The 16,953-nt window shown below is 37.9% G+C and overlaps 1 protein-coding gene across 1 annotated transcript in view; it reads right to left on the bottom strand.

The window, feature by feature from the left end:
- Window positions 1-16,953, bottom strand: part of MYO5C (myosin VC) — a 33,083-nt gene that overhangs the window by 2,842 nt on the left and 13,288 nt on the right. Inside the window, exons 17-38 of the mRNA XM_030280971.4 lie at window positions 15,896-15,982; window positions 15,699-15,810; window positions 14,563-14,774; window positions 13,772-13,937; window positions 13,279-13,425; window positions 12,556-12,720; window positions 12,236-12,329; window positions 11,606-11,669; window positions 10,386-10,566; window positions 9,730-9,823; window positions 8,859-8,922; window positions 8,692-8,772; window positions 8,119-8,299; window positions 7,197-7,290; window positions 6,391-6,442; window positions 6,028-6,193; window positions 5,680-5,767; window positions 5,116-5,211; window positions 4,042-4,196; window positions 2,865-2,954; window positions 1,548-1,698; window positions 858-1,140 (exon numbers count right to left, since the gene is read on the bottom strand). Of these exons, the coding sequence (XP_030136831.3) occupies window positions 858-1,140; window positions 1,548-1,698; window positions 2,865-2,954; window positions 4,042-4,196; window positions 5,116-5,211; window positions 5,680-5,767; window positions 6,028-6,193; window positions 6,391-6,442; window positions 7,197-7,290; window positions 8,119-8,299; window positions 8,692-8,772; window positions 8,859-8,922; window positions 9,730-9,823; window positions 10,386-10,566; window positions 11,606-11,669; window positions 12,236-12,329; window positions 12,556-12,720; window positions 13,279-13,425; window positions 13,772-13,937; window positions 14,563-14,774; window positions 15,699-15,810; window positions 15,896-15,982 (2,823 nt within the window). The remainder of the gene's footprint in view (window positions 1-857; window positions 1,141-1,547; window positions 1,699-2,864; window positions 2,955-4,041; window positions 4,197-5,115; window positions 5,212-5,679; window positions 5,768-6,027; window positions 6,194-6,390; window positions 6,443-7,196; window positions 7,291-8,118; window positions 8,300-8,691; window positions 8,773-8,858; window positions 8,923-9,729; window positions 9,824-10,385; window positions 10,567-11,605; window positions 11,670-12,235; window positions 12,330-12,555; window positions 12,721-13,278; window positions 13,426-13,771; window positions 13,938-14,562; window positions 14,775-15,698; window positions 15,811-15,895; window positions 15,983-16,953) is intronic.

The following is a 16,953-nucleotide window of genomic DNA, read 5'->3' as shown; positions in this document are numbered from 1 at the left end:
ACAATTAATAGCTTATTTAACTACAAATTAAATCCTTGTTATATTTCAATTCTTATCTTTTCTTCATTGTCTGTTTTTTAAAGCTTGGCTAATAGAAAGCGAGTTATTAGTTTAGCTGTTGTTTCCAAAAAATTACTAATGTATACTGGAATTGTCTACTGCACTGTATGGCATTAAAACATTTATTTACAACTGAGCATGTACAGGAAATGAGACCAATTTTTGCTGTTATAAAGCAGGGCCAAGCTTATAACTGATGATCAGCTTTCTTCTAATAATGTTCCCAGATGGGCCAAGATTTTACTGATTTTCCTTCACCCGAGCCTGCAGACTGACTCATGGAAAACAAATGCACTGTTTCTTCTGCAGAACAGTTAAGAGCATGTTTTCTTGATGCTTGCAACAGGAGAGATGATGCTCAATCTACACCCTCCAAGGCTCTGTCCCAGTGCCTGTCCCGTCACAGAGCATGAAACATGCAAGTCAGCTTTTGTATCCCTGCCAGCCCTGGGACACTGCACCTGTTCACTATGGTAAGAAAGAATTAAAAATACTGCTGGTCACATCACGGATGAGCTAGCATGGAAAGAATCCTAACCATGTCTGACTTTAAGCTGCAGACTGCAATTTTCTCTGCCTTTTCCTCCACTAGTGTTTCCATGGAAAGAACAATTTATAGTTGTCATGTTGAGAAAGCTCAGCCCAAAATACGAACATTTGCTTTTCCAAAAAAAGTAAAAACAATTGGCTACTTCCAGCAGAATGATCACAGAATATCGGTGACTTAGAGGTAAAGGACATTACATACAAGTATTAAAAATTCATTCTCAGGCTTGTTGAAACTTCACTGGCTTTACCTTATCTGCATTCCTTTTCTACAGGAGCACATGTCCTTGCGGAGGAAGAGGCTATTGAGGGTGACAGCTCCAATCAGGAAGAAAAGCTGCTTCACTGCCTGCTTTAGGAGCTCAGAGTCCAAGCCATTCTGACACATAGTGCTATAAAAATAGCTGAGCTGCTGCAAGATAGAGGTCATAGTGTAGGTATCTGTGTCATCTATACTAGAAGAACGTTTACGGAACCCTGTAGGTTTCAAGCCAGAAATTCCTTGAAGACTTTCATATTCCAGCATGCCTGGTACTGAAATACAACAGAAAATAACTGATAAAATCAAAATTCCTGAGTCTCCCTTCAGTTACATTACTTATTGAGCAAAACCTGCTTTCAGGATATTTTAGAAGTTAATTGTTACAAGAAAAATAAGATACTGACAAAGGCTTCCAGAGCACACAATTTTAAAAAAGTCTTTTATTTTTGTATGATGTTGCTCAGATTCACAGTATTATCCTAGACTAGGAAGTTTTGAGGAAAAATTCTGGGAGTGTACCATTCAGTGAAATTTGTATGTGTAGAAACACACATGTAGGAACAGCTAAGTATAAATATTAGGAGAAAGGAGTCTGTCCCACCCTCTGCCTCACTGAGCAAGCTTTCTTCATATGCTTCACAAGCTACATTTAGGTGCTCTTGGATTGCTGTTGTCTTACCAATCATATGCTGAATGTTGTTCTCCATTACAATAATGAATTGGTGATATATTTGAATGGCCAAATCACTGAGAATTTGTCTGTATTCTGAGAGATCAAAATGCTTCAAACAGTTCTTATTCTGACGTGGAGTGTTATACTTCATGAATTCCTACAAGTGAATTGTAAATACAATTAGAAATCACATAATGTGGTAATTATAAATTGTTACTGCAATGTGTTGGAGTTACTCATTCTATCTCTGGCTGAACACAGTCTCATAATGAGTCAAAGCTAATTTCAATGGGTGCTTTCTGGACTTAATTTTCCAGTTTATGCTGACGTTTGCTCTGCTCCTAAAGCCAAAGACATGCATAGATGTCAATGAACTTTGGAGCAACTCCTAGATCTCTTAAGCAAACCCTCCCTGCTCGCCTCTCGTTTCCCTACCCACCCCAAAAAAAAAAAACCTTAAAAACATAAAAAAGGCCAACAACTTAGTTATTTCACGTGTGATGACAAAAAACCCCCCATTTGCATCGAATTGTTGCAAAGGGATATTATTTTTGGACTTTTCATTAGCAAAGTTCTGACTTCAAAAGTCTACACCAAATCCTAACCTGTGTGAGGTGTTTAATATTCATTAGAATGGAGATTAAAAGCAAATTCTGGATTCAGAGCTTTCCCTACTGCTGCAACCCCAATTACAGAGTGTTGGTAATGAGGTTTAACAGGTTTGGGTTCTGTGTGAGCCCACGTGGCCATGAGAGAAGCGTCTCTAAGCCCCCTTCAGGCCACCCAAGTCTATAAAACCTCTTAAAAATACAGTAAGAGTTTCCAACAGAAAAGAACTAAAAGAAACTTGAATCTCAGGATGAGATTTAGCTTAAACAAGCAAGTGAAATAAGAGAAAAACCTGAACTGTTTATTGTTTTGCTTCTTTCCAGAAGTGTTCTTCTATTTTGGTAGCAGTAATTATCTGAATGGCCCTAATTATAAAATAGTAGAACTGTTATATATATATATATATATACATGGCTGGATATCTGAAGTCCAGATCAAATTAAACTCATGTGGAAAGATTCAAATTAAGTAGCAGTTTCCATGTCACAGCTTAAACCTATTTTAGTCCTTCGATGTTTCCTTCATTTCCCTTGATCCATTAATTCTATTCTTATTATTTGTATAAGACACATAACATCGCTGCAGAGCAATGTAACTATATAATACCTGTAAGGAACACTTGTGAGCTGGTGAATAGTTATTAATTAATGCTATTTTAAATTTCAATTAAAATCTGCCAAAAGTAATTGAATTATTTTATTAAATCAATCCTACCTCTTCCCCGCTGTACTGCTTCAAGCAGTTAAGAAAATAATACGTGTTGGAAAGCCAAAAGGACAACATCTCAAAGTCTTCTGAATGCCCCTGAAAATGGTAAGTAAAGCAGTCTTACTATGGTATTGTCTCACAAAGTTAATTCAATAATTAAATTTAAGACCATTACAGCATTGGTAGAACAGAGCCTATCTATAGCAGAAGGAGCACTGAGCATCTGAAAGGTGCTGAACAAATCCTGCTCTGTTTTCAGGCTAACACATAGCAAAGACCCCTCTTTTGTTTGGTAAATACTGCTTAAGTTTTCTTACATGACAGGCTAAATAATAAGCCTGAACAAACAGTTTTACAGTGCCTATGGATATGTAGTGTGCTGGAGTGCTTCCTGCAAAGAGCTGTGAACAACACCTGCATTCACAAATGAAACTGAACTACATACAAACACAGTTCTAACTATCTATCTCTTATTTTTATTAGTTGAGCAAACACAAGCTTCTCTAATGGATAAACTGTGCTATAAATTTGTTTGCGTGCAAACTTATAGGCATCCTCTGTACAACATGTTCAACTGCATAAACCACAGTCCATTCCTGCCTGTGCTTCCTCCTTGTCTGGTGTTTCATTCCATTATAAAACCACAATAAAACATTCATAGAGCTGAATTTGTTATGCATACAGCATAGCAATTTTTGTTTATAATTTAATTTTGTACACTGGTGGCAATTTGATTTTAATAGTTTGGGTTCTAGTGCTGCAGTACAGATGACATGTTGAATTACACCTGCAGCCAAGCAGTGCAAAAACCTCCCCAGGGTCCACTACCAGCTTGCTGGCAGGCATATCAGCCTTCATTTTTGTCCCTCTGACTTTGACAACTGCTGAAAGCACAGGTGCACTTCACCTAATTACCTACTCATTGTAAAATGTAAAATACTTTAAATGATTTTGTCAATAACATCTTCAGATAAAAATAATTTATATTAATGCATTCTGTGGATTCTGTATTCAGCACAGCAGAACCTTACCTGGAGACTTTACAGGGATTCTACTACAAACCTCAAAAATGTCACTAGTGATTATCACTCCCTTCTAGGAACACCAGCACATGGAAGTGTTGGCATTCCCTTGTGTTAAAAATCAAAAAGCACAGTACAGTACCATCACACATGGCTCCTACCTTAACAACCTGTTTGATGCCATCAATGGTTACATTCATGAAAGACTTCAGCATGTCAGCATCATTCAGGTAATCTGCATACCTCACACACATGAACAGGATGTGAGCTGGAAGGCCAGGTATCATATTAACTACAACTCCACGTGGCTTTAAATCTGCATGGAGGAGAATCATCTGGTTTATTACGTAAAAATCCGATTTTCAGCGTATCATTCCAAAAAAGACAAGCACCATGCTGTTCCTTTCTGCAGTGACCAGTCACTTGATAACTGACTTACTGGTGAATAGCTTGTTTCTCACAACTTCTGTAACAGTATTGCTCACATATGAGCATTAATTATATTTTCCTGAGGGATAGGAGAGTATTGTAGCAAATTCCAAGGTCCAGCATGGTTATGCCAGGCAGGACAATTTCAAAAGGAAATGACATTTTACTACTCACTGGATGCCCCACCAAATTCCAGCATTGCTTAGGGCCACACCTTTGTTCACAAAAATATTAACATTCAAAAGTGAGAAGGAGTGAGAATAAAAGGCAGGTGTTGTTAATTTAATAATGGTACAAATGTACATGGAAAATTTGTCAAATTCACTATTAATTGTAAGCTAATGAGAAAAGCTGGTTTGGCAGCAAGACTGATACTTCTACAAGAGAAACATGAAGTACAGTTCCTTTCAGTGAAGGGAAGACATAGCAAGGACAGACAGGAGAGTAACCACCACATATGGATATAAGCACAGTGACTTACAGACTTAGTAGATGACCAGGAAGAAAGTAAATTCAAGTCCCTGGTGTGCTCTTGGGATTTATAGCTTTAGAGGTGGATAAATAGTAAGAAAGACAACAGAGTCAGCATTATGTAGAGTCAGAGAAATTATTTTTACACAGATAAAGCACTTCTGTACTTGAAATATCTGGTACTGGAAAGAGAGCAATACAAATTTGTACTGGTGGTAAGAGAATGGGGAAAAAGGCAACTTTGAAGGAAAGTGAAATATGGCGCCGTGTAGTTTTTGTTATGCTGTTCTGAATATTGTTGATGATTTATAAAACTCCAAGTTTTACTAAAATACCGAGGATCAGATTCTGAATGATCCTTTCTTCATCCTCTTTTTTGTACTCCATCATTCCAACATACTCTTTGGGCACAGTGGGCACGTGGGCTTCGGCTGTCAAACACAAAAGCACTGTTACTTCCAGGTTAATGCTTAAGCTAATGGTCATGTTAGAACAAACTACTGGAGAAAAGCAGTTTTCTCTGTAATAGAGTACAGGCCCTGTCCATACTAATGTTCTTATGGCTAATGGCTCCAGGCATTATGAGTTAAGTAACATTTATATTAATCATGAATAGCTTCACTGGATTCAGTGGGATTACTTGCAGTAATAAGAAAAACAGCAAAGTTACACCCCTACATTAGACAACTTTGCAATATTTTTGAGAGCAGCCTATAGTGAAGAATTACTTTGTCTGTAAGAGCTTTGTACAGACTAACTCCACACCAGGAATCATCTGCCACTTGAAGGCTCACAGGCTCCACCCCAAACTCCACCCTTTAAAAGAAATATTTTTTCTTTAAACAGACACCAAGCACTCAAAGCTATTAAACAAAATAAATCACATAATAATATCTTACATTTTTCAATAGTCTTGGTCAGAGTTTTGATCTGATCTTCTAATTTTTTTATTATTCTGTCTTTCATGTCTAGCTTTTCTTCAAGATCCTGTAATAATCAAAGTCAGTGAGTTCAGAGTAAACACAATCAAAAATATTTTCTACTGCTTCATGTTATTGCCACAATTAATATTATGATGTGCTTTTACTTATATTTTCTGGAAGAAACACCCTAATATGTTTTTTTCTCCCTCAATTACTTGAAGAAACATCCTATCCATACCACATTCCTATCCATACCACCATCATTTCATTCTTTTTATCCTGCATTTCAGGTATAGTTTCTTAATGATAATTTCATTTCCTCACCATATTTTCCACAGCAAGTCGAGTTGTCACTTGCTTTATCTTGCTTTGTAGTTCACCCTGGACTTCATCTTGCATCAAACCATTGCTCAGCCCCTCAATTCCTTGGATTGTGTCCTTCAGACTCTCTTTTTCTTTTATGTCTACTTCATTCTGGGCCTCAGTAGTTCTAAAAATAGGTAAGAAGTCTTGTCTCTTAATCTTCTGTGAAAGCACAGCCAGATCATACTTGTCCATTAGTTATTAACTGTACAAAACACTCTAAGGCAAATCTTAAGTGAATGTAATACTCATAAGAGTTTAAGTGACTCTGTAACTGCATCTTATAGCGACATTTCTTATAAAAAAAAAAAATTTAAAAATTACCGTCTTTGTGTCTTATCCCGTTCTAGCTCATAGTGCAGCCGATTCGACATCTCTTCCATTTTTAAAATAATAAATGGCAGCAAAACCCAAAACAAAACAGAAACAACAAAACCAAAGGTATTTCCTGTTCAGTACTAGTATTCAGTAAATCTTTCATCCACTCATAGTTTTGTTTCATCTAATGAAATTGAATGACCTGCCAGATGATGTATCAGAGAAATATGTGACTACTCCATTCCACACAAAATTATATGGAATGAAGAATTTTGATACTACTAACTTCTTGAAGTTGGCAGAAAAACTACTCATAAATTTTAAATTAGTTGCCTAGGAGACACTGCAGTTACAGACACTCCAAATCCTCATCAGAACATGCTTTCCTAAGTTAAGAAGAACTTTTCCCTCTATCTCCCACTGTGTTTTGCAGCATTCTCTTAAGTCTACCTCATAGAATATGCCTTAAATTCCAAATGATCTTTCCTTTTTACTGTTTCCAAAGGACATACTCCATTTCACATATTCTTAGCAGAGCCCTATGGAATACATTTGAAGACTTCCAAACCACAGAACTGACTGACCTCAAAAAGGTAAAAAAAGCACATATTTGCATGTATCTGATTTTTTCAGAAGAGCTATAACACATATTTTTCATTGCATTTCTTCCATTTTTACTAAGAAGAAAGTAGGCAATAAGGCAATGAAGTCATATTGGAATATTAATTCAGCTTTTAGAAGTTCAGTTCCAGGGAATTCATCAAGTTCACCTCAAACAACTGAAAGACTGGGGACCATAGTGGGACCATTACCTTTCAACTTCATGGTCTGCTCTTGAAGACGGTTTTCAAGATCTAATTTTTGATTTTCAAGTTCAGCAACTTGCTGCTTAAGATCTGGTATTACCTTTTAAAGAAAAAGGAGATTTGTGTATTTCAGCACCTTCCTTCTATTCAAATCCCTGTCGTAGTTCCTAAGTCACCCCATGACCCTGAACTGCCGACAGTCCAAACCAGAGGGGGGCTCTGGGGAGGTTCTGCTTGCCTGACTTGTTTAACTTTTCTGAAGGCACTTGCTGCTGGCCACTCTCAAAAACTAAATACTGATCTAATCAAATTGTTGGACTTTCCCCATTATTACCATTGTTCTGTGCTAGTTTAAAGGAAATTACACTATGACTTTAATTTCCCTAGTTCAATTAACAGTGAAAAAATCCCCTCAACATTCCATAAAACAGCTACCATAATAATGTCATAAATAACTTTTCCTTTTATTTTCAACTTCTGCAACTCTGTTTTGAACACATTTCTTCGATTATTTTTCAGAAAAATGATATGGCATATGCTATCTTCTGGAACAACACGAGTTCCTTGTGTCAGACAGTTTTGCACAGTTTTGTGTCAGGCTCTGCAGCCGTGCCTGTAGCTGGTTTTGGAATGTGCAGCTGCCCTCTGGTGGGGAGAGCCTCAGAACTTTGAGAAGGCTTCTGAGAAAAATCAGGTTTATGCAAATGAAAGGCAAAAAGTCTCTGTGAGGCTGCCCCAGCAAGCTGGACACTCAGACAGTAAATTTGGCTGTCTCCTTACACACCACCCCAGCAGGCAGGGAAAGAGCCTCAGGCATGTGCCACCTTACATGGCCCCATTTGTTTGAGCCTTGAGATTTCAAACACATGACCACAATATTTTGAGAGCCACAAACACATCTGGGTGTACTTCTACACCTGGGCCTTACCAGATTTTCTGAAGTTAGCCTGCTAACTTCAAGCCGAATGCCATCATTTATGTCATTTTCCTCTCGGAATAATTTTTGTAGATGATTAATATCTTGACTAAGATGTTCAACTTTAAAGTTCAAACCTTCAATCTCCTTCTCATATATTTCTTTCTGAGACTGGAAATGGCTTTCCAATACTCTGTTAAAACAAAAAGGAGAAAGAACATGGCAGATGTAGAACGACCTTGATTAAATGGGTCAAATTTAATAAAAAGTGAAAACAAAGTACCATGATTAACACAGAGATATTCCATTACATCACCTGTGCATTAAAGGAGTTGAAAGTTATGCATGATATCTCAGAGGAAACACATTTTCCTGACTGACACATACACACTTATCTCACTGGCATAGTAGAAGTTTATTCATCTTCTGATTTTAAACTGCTCAGCTCATCATATAATGTAGTGCTTGTTCATTTCCTTAACAGAAGTTCAGCATTACACTGTAATCTTTGTTACCCACTGATCTTTTGATTTATATTCTAGGTCACAGCTTGGAGTTATGGGAACACTGAAGAACTGAACTAACCTTGTGGCTTTTTTCAAGCCCTCATAAGCAAACCACAGCTCTCCATCCTCATTTAAGTGTTCCAGATCCTCTGTAGAGAGTCTAGAATGCAAGGCAGAACCATTAGTGTGCAGATGACCATAACACATTTCTTAAGCATATTTGAAGATGCCTCAGAACAAAATTACCTGCTTCTTACATCTTCAAAATCATAACTTTCAAGAAGCTGCTTTGTAACTTCTGACATCTTTTCTGGAAAAAAAAAAACCCACAAAGTTTATAAAATTCATTATTTTCTCTGCATGTTTCATTATAAAGATCAAACCATCCTCTTCCTAAATCTAACAAGGTTCTTCCCTGGTACTCAGTAAATATATCTGATTTACCAGAGGAATACCATAAGGGACTCAGTTCTACTCTAGTACATGTAGTAGCATTAGGTTGATGTACCACCAATACTGCTTTTTTCCTGAACTTTCAGTTCAAAGTTACATCTTCCTGGTCTGAATCTGGGCAACTCCTAGAGCTGTACAGATGATTTATCATCTTGTGCTAGGTTACTACATTAAATGCTGCAAATACAGGTTTGCTCTATGACATTATTATCATTAAACAAAGTTCACAGTAGTAGAGCTTCTTAAGTACATTTTTCCAAAGAGAACCCAACTCAGCAAGTTATTTAAGTGTATTTGACATTATTAGACCTAGGACAAAGGACAGGATGAATGAAAACTAGATAATGTATTGTTTACACATTTTTGGGTCACTTCTTAAACTCCAAGTGAAGTATAAATTTTAGGTGAAGTTTAAATAATTCACATTTATTTCTAAACACAAAGGAGAAATGTCTGAATTCAGAGTTTCCTCAAAGGGGTGCCCCAGATCTCAGTGGTCAGTGACCACTTTGTACACTGTATATATACGGATGAATGGAATTAAACCACCATGGGATGGGAAAGAGAACTGGAGTTGTCATAGCTGACATCGAAGAGATCAATTTCAACTGGCCTGGCTCAATGGCAGTTAGGAATTCTCTGCACTGCCTGGTATGAGGCTTACCCCTCAATTCTCTCTTCTGTGAGTGGGCCTGCTTTTCAACATCCAATTTCTGTGTCTGAAGAAGTTCGATTTCCTTTTGCAGCTCAGGTATTTTCTGAATCAAAGAGAAATCATATATTGACACAAGGAGTGGGTGACAAAGGCTGAGTATCAGTTAAATCATAATTACAATTAAGAACAAGTTAATATGGTGAAAAGCTTAAAATGTGTTGTGTTTAAAGCATCAGAGCAGAACAGTAATGTGAGGTACTAAAAAAATGTTTGTGCCATGAAATTGACTCAGAGAACAAAAATGTGACTTAACACTAATTTAAGGTTCAGTTTATAAACTACATATATGGAAAATCCCCTGAGAAATTAATACTTTTTTCAGGAAAATGGAAGGAAAACAGATCTATATATTTAAATTTATAAATATTAAAGCACAATTACTCTTGAAAACATGCAGTTATTACTGCGAGCAGCAACTTGCATTGTCTACTACATGAAAACAATGCAATATAGTGATGTATCAAATACAGCTTATTAACTACAGCTTCTTCTAAAAATGGACTGGAAATAAAAAAATTAGTGAAGATAATCTATAAACTAAACATGCACATTCTCCACTTTCTTTCTCTAGTAAAGGCTCCAAAATTAAATGCATCATGCTTTACCTGTGCTTGTTTTGTAAGCTGTCCTACTTCCATTTTCAAGCCATCCTGAATGATAATTTCTTGCTGAATTTGTTGCTGTAACTGAGTTTTTTCTTCTTTCAGAATCTTAATTTCTCCCTTGAGCAATTCAATCTCCTTTTCATAGTCCTGCTTCTGGTTTTGGAAATTTTTCTCAAGTATCCTAAAGAACACAATGAAAAGGTAATTTTATTCATCTACATTCATAAGTGAAAAAGTGGGCTTTGCTTTAGCTTTAATTTGAAGGACATGCTTCCTTGAAGAACATTTAAATGAACCATAATTACTTGAATATGCTATCCTACATCCTCAGAACCCACCCACATAATGGATGATAATGGGAAGAGAACATCTCTATATTTTCTTACAGTTTTAGTATATTTAGTTTTTCTTTACAGTCTCTTACACTTTACAGTATATTTCTGCTGGATTTGCTTCCAGCATCACACAGGTAATGAGCAAACCAGAAAAACTAGCAAAAGAATTCCTCTTAATATAGTCTAAGTTATTGGCAGCTGAAATCAGACTGAGCTGGAGCACCACAGAGCTTCCAGCCCTCAGGAGCAGTGACTGATTGCTCTCTTCACACTTCAGAGAACAGCATTTCTCTGGTACTGAAGGTTCTCTGTCCTGGACTGGAAAAGTTATTGGGAAATAACCACTAGATCCAAGAAAAGCATGCTGAAAGCAACAGCCATTTGTTGATTAATAACAGGATTTTTACTGAAAATTAAATACCTAAGGGGGAAAAAAAAGTTTTTTCCTTTATATTTTTAACTGAATGTCCTTTACAAACACTGCCTTTCCCTCACAGTGAATCCTTCCATTCTGTCCTTCCACAGTCACTTCTCAGGAGTTCTGACTGGTGTGGCCATCAGCTGCTCTTCCACTCCTGACCAAATTCTGAGGACATCTCCAAAGAAACCATTATGATCAGAGTTGCCTTTCAATTCCCAGAGACACATGAAAAGACACGAAACTGCAAAAGCAAGAACAGTCTGATTTCCTGCATATGACTCACCCACAAACAAGAATGTGCTTTTCCTAAACTCTGCAGGAAGCACTTCAGTACCAGCACTAATGCCCAAGAACATGGACAGATTAATGAGTGATGTCAGCATAATACATTTGCAGGAGAAAGAAAGGGAGGGAAAGAGAAAAAATGAATGCTGTTTCCAGGAAATAACATTCAGATTACATACATTCGCTGGTTTTCTTCTTTTTGTACATCATTGAAGAGTTGCTGTGTGAGGTCATCCATTTTCTCTGTCAAAAAATTTTAATATTTCAAAGACCTTCATGCAATTGTGTCCATTTATTAAAAAAGCATGACCAAAACTAGAAGCTTTGTTTTAATAAGTAATCCTTAACATATTCTGAGGTTGAAATTACTCTCAAGTGCCAAAAATTATCACAGTACATTTTACAAGTAACACTATAGAAACAAAAATATTCTGAATCACCAAATTGTGCAGTTATACATCTAAAGTATATTTAAAGTATTGCTTGTGTCCTTTGAAATTAGATTCCTAAAAGTAGTGTATTAAAGAAGCAAAGATGAAGCTACACTTTGAAGGAATATATGTGTATGAAAAATGACACATAACAGGAGGAGAGTTTCTGCTACTGAAAGAACAAATTTAATTTAACTATTAAATAAAAAGAATTTGCACACTTGTGCTACACATTCTAAGCAAAAGATGAACCAACTTTCAATTTACTACAATTTCAGCATTTATATTGCTTTTATTAGAACAAAAGTAATTAACTTTTGCTGGAAACCTGACTTTACCCCACTATGACTCCTTTGAAACTCCCTTTAGTTATTGTACCTTTCATTTCCTCGGTTTTTTCTTGGAGTTTTATTTCTAAGGTCTCCTTCTGTTCTTGTAATTCTTTATTCTGATTCTCAAGTTTTAAGATTTTCTGTACAGGCAAAAAGTAAGAAAAATATACAAATTACAAAGGAGGAAGAAATAGATCACAGGAGATATTACATTTTAAGAAGCACAAATGGACTCTCTTCCTTCCCTGCTGCCTCCCCCCAAAAGAGTATAGTTACTTAGAAATTCTCAAATCATGCATTTGATAAATCCTGTAACTGAAAACATCATTTAAAAATAAAAGCACACAGATGGCAATTGTAATTTACCTGCTCACTGTCCTCTTTATATTTTTTCCCTTTCTCTTCATATGTTCTCTTTTGAGCAGTTAATTTTTCCAGTTCTGATTCAAGTTTCTGAATTGTATCCACGTCATTCATATGAGCTGAAGCCAGATTGGTCAATCGTTCCAGCAAACCATGATTTTCTCTACTCTACAATGAGCAGAGCAGGGTAAAAGGAAACAGAAAAATGCACTGAAACTGTTCCATAGAATTTTAAAGGGAATACTTGACCTACTTCTGCTCTCCACCCCATATCAGTCATGATTATTTCCACCCAGGACTGTTTCCATCAGCTAGATTAAAACTACCATTTAAAAGACAATTTGGCTGGAATGGCTCTCAAAAATAAGCTGCAAAATAAACATAATGCTGAATTCCCCAAAGTTACAAAATGTGTTGCACCAGAGGAATATCTCACACACCCTTCATCCTAACACTAACAACCCCATCCAGAGACTGGATGGACTTAAGAAACAGTAAAAAAACCCAGAAAGGTAATTGCAGACTCTTCTGATTTGCATAATTAACCCAAAAATACAAGGAAACCCTAGATGAGTCTTTCTACCCTGGGTGTAGAAAGTCTAGCAGTTTATTATAAAGGACCATAACCCTTACATGTTCTCCTGTCTTCTCAATTCAACATCTTTGACTAGAGCAGATAGGATAAAAAAAATTGGTACAAATCAGAAGCTGACTGCTTCCCCTCACCTGCTCTTCTATCTTTTTCTGCAGCTGCTGAACTCTGTATGAGAGCTGGATATTCAACACAAAGCGCCGAATGTTCTGGAACCGGCGCCTGGCGAGCCACGCTCGGGCGTATTTCTGGAGGACCACAGCTTTCTGCTCTTCACGCATCTTGAAAACAAAGTATTAGCACCTGTCTGTAATCAGCTCAATCCACACCAATTATGACAGTCTGTGAGTCTACACACACTGGTGAGGGCAATGCAGCTCACGGAAATATCAAAATAATGAACTGTCCAGACTGCAGACATATTTGAGCCACTGTAGTAATCACAGTAAATGGTCTGCATCCAGCATAAACCAGACAGAGATCTTGGTAAAAACCAAAAAACAGAGCAGAAGATACGACATAAGATGCAAAAGGTAGAGAATTGGGAATAACTACCATTGTGTTCATCTTTTTTACAGAGCACGAGTTGTTTCCAGTTACTGAAATAAGATGTTTGATAGGCTGTACCTTCCGATACTTTTTTCTTGCTAAAAATCCTCTTGTGTAAGCTTGTATTGTTACAGCAGCCACATGGATGAGCTGGCAAAGTCTACGGACCAGGTAACCCCGACAGTATTTCTGAATAATTATGGCTGCCCATGTTTGCTTCAGATTTCTTGCAGTTATAGCTTGCCTTAAATCAAAAGAAAATAAAATGTAATTAGGTCACATTGGATTTCTCATGTTCATTGCCTTGATCAGTCAAATTATATACACACACAGAAAAAAGAGAAGATATCAAAACCAGGCATCCATTATCAAAAATAGAGCTTGTTCTTCAACCAAAGTGAGAGGGAGTTATCCCCAACTTTTAAATGTGTCCACAAGCGTTTGTTCTGATGGTCTCTTTATGAAAACCTCTAATCCTATACAGAGCCATCTTTCAGTCTGCTTTGTCAATGCCTGGTGCACTTTCTTTGCAATAATTTGTCCATACTAATCTGTACACCCCTGATTTCTTCTCTGGCTCTGAAGCTCAGCAGAAAGCCCACCTGGGCCATCTATTATCAGCTCAGGACTGAGCTCACATGCAGACAGGCCTCTTGGGAATCTGGCAGACAACACTGGAAACCTGCTGGGGTACTTCTCTCGTACCAGCTGAATAACTTGAACACGTTCAGTTCATAACTACAATCAAGAGGAAATGGAAATAAAATCCGAATGGCTCTTTCATAGAGACTACACTTGGGGCACTGGCTGGACCTGCTGTGTGCCCTCAGCCAGGCGCAGGAGGCAGTGCCCAGCCCAGGCGGGGGTACCTGACGGTGCGCTGCCCGCGGAAGTACTGCTGCACCGTCAGCGCCGCTCCCCGCACGGCCAGGAACCGCCGCCGCTGCAGCCAGCCCCGGACACGCTTCTGGATCAGGATGCACGCCTGCCTCAGCTTGTCTGAGCGCAGCTTCTCCAAGTAAGCAACCTGCCCTGCTCGGAAAAAAATCTTGGTTCTCCCGAATTGATATTGGTTATGATCCTGAAAAGAGAAAACAGTAGGTATGTTAAGTTTCTAGTTTAGTTTTGTAGACCAGATATTATTTTCCTTTTATAAACTGTCACTTCAGGCAAGCTCTGTTCAATACACGCTTTTCCTAAATAAGAATATCCTCTCTGCTGCTTAGGAGTCTGTAGGGGGGAAGCACACTTAGCAGGAAAGACACAGGGAACAACATCAAAAGCGGTACACTCATGATCTAAAATTAAAGGGAGGCTCTGGACTTATCATCAAGGCCTTAAAAGCAACCTCTTCACCTCCTCCTACAAGTCTGGTTCCATGGGCCCAGCATATGAGCAACTTTTGATGCACGTTTCTAGCCTGGAACCAGTGAGCTGTACGAGCCAGAACTTGGGGTGAGGCTGCTTTTAAGTTCCAGCTCTCCCCCTTGGCCTGTGCCAGAGCTGCTCAGTAAGTGTGCCTGCGTTTGGCGTCACACATCCCTGAATCTGAGCTCAGTCCTGCCGTGCTGGCTTGACCAGGACCAGCCTCACCACCACAGGCTCATCTAACAAAGAGAAGCAACATGCAAAATAGCAAATTTTTGAGCAGCTCTCCAATATGCTGCATTCCACCATCAAACCCCTTCTTGTGCTTGTGATACTTGACAAATATATACCATTTATTGTTTACTGGTATATAAATACAAGATATCTTCCATTTTGCAAGTGACAATATTAAGCAGAGAGTGGTTAAATTGTCTGTCTACGGCCACATCATGACTGTCACAGCACAAGGTCACTGACCCACAAGCCTTTGTACAGCACAGTAAATCAGGAAAAACAGTAAAAATAAAAACAGTAAATACCTTTCCTGTCTGAGGAGAGATACTACCCTCGACAAAAGAGACCTTTTATTACTAATACATGTTGTAATGCATCTATTGGTTGGTGCAGACAAACCAACCTGGATCAGCCTCTGCAAAACAATCTTGCAAATCTGTTTCTTGTCATTTATGGAGAGTTCCTGCTGTGTCATGAGAATGCTGTAACGGCTGAAAAACTCAATGTAAGTCCACCTGGAAAATTAGAAGTTAACAAATTAATTTAATTAACGGACAGCTAGGTATTTTTTGGCACAGGAAGGCTCACTGCTATCCCTACCTTGATGGGTAGCTCTGTGCACTAATCCGAATAGTTTCCAAAACACCACATGCTCGCAGCTGCTGAGCAACTCTCTTGGAATCAAATCTAAAAAAAAGCAGTGTTATACTCTACATTTCTGCTGGGTTTGGCCTGCTGTAATATTTACAACAATTCTACCAACTGGATTTATATTTCTGCTCATAGGGCACAAAGCTCCCTGCTTCTTATATAGTATCTTACTCCATATAACTTATTAAAAAAGATAAATATATTTTAAAAATTGGGTTTTCTGTTTCTTTCTCAAAACCAAAGGAAGGCTGCATTTTTTTTCTCTCATTAAAATTCCTATTTCCTTTCAGTATTAACTGTGACAGTTCATAGCAGTAAGTGGTAAACAATAGCTCCATTTCCAACACAAAACACACACAGAAATAAACCCCCTCAGCAACCCATTAGGAAGTAACTCTCAAGGTATTCTTTAGCCCATTCATTATGAATAAACCAGGATTTACTCATTAATACCTGGATTCAAAACTACAAACAAAAGGCATGGAAAGGACAGGCCCTTTCCTGTTCTGGACCAGAGCTGATATGCCCACAGAGCACACCTCCAGTGTCAATTCAGTACTAGCCAAGAGACCCCTGTGGCTGGGAGATTATTACATTGTTCTTTCAGAAGCTCTTCGTGCACTCTTCTAGTCTAATTCTGACATATTTTTACAGTATCCAAGCAATTTCTGCCCTCACTGCAGAATCATGAGAGCTCACTGAAGTGATAGTGATATAATATCATCAGTAACACGTTTTGCATAGAAAGAGTTTGTCTGGCTACAAGAAAATGAATGAATATACTTAAAAGATTTAATTTAGAATCAAAGCTGTCCTTTTCCCTCCTACTCCTATATGATAAAAGTTTTAATTTCATTTGTCAGTGCACTGCCTGCCAGCTGGAAGTTGTAGAACCGACACCAGAGTGCTTCCACAGATCTGCCCACAAAAGAGCCCAACAGCTGCATCAAAGTTAACTCCTACTCACAGGGTACTGGTTAGCAATCTGGTCATAGGAATTATGAAAA

This window comes from Taeniopygia guttata, chromosome 10 (assembly GCF_048771995.1).
Source record: "Taeniopygia guttata chromosome 10, bTaeGut7.mat, whole genome shotgun sequence".
Classification (NCBI taxonomy): Eukaryota; Metazoa; Chordata; class Aves; order Passeriformes; family Estrildidae; genus Taeniopygia; species Taeniopygia guttata.
Note: the sequence above shows the minus strand (reverse complement) of the source record. Positions and strands in the feature narration are given on the sequence as shown.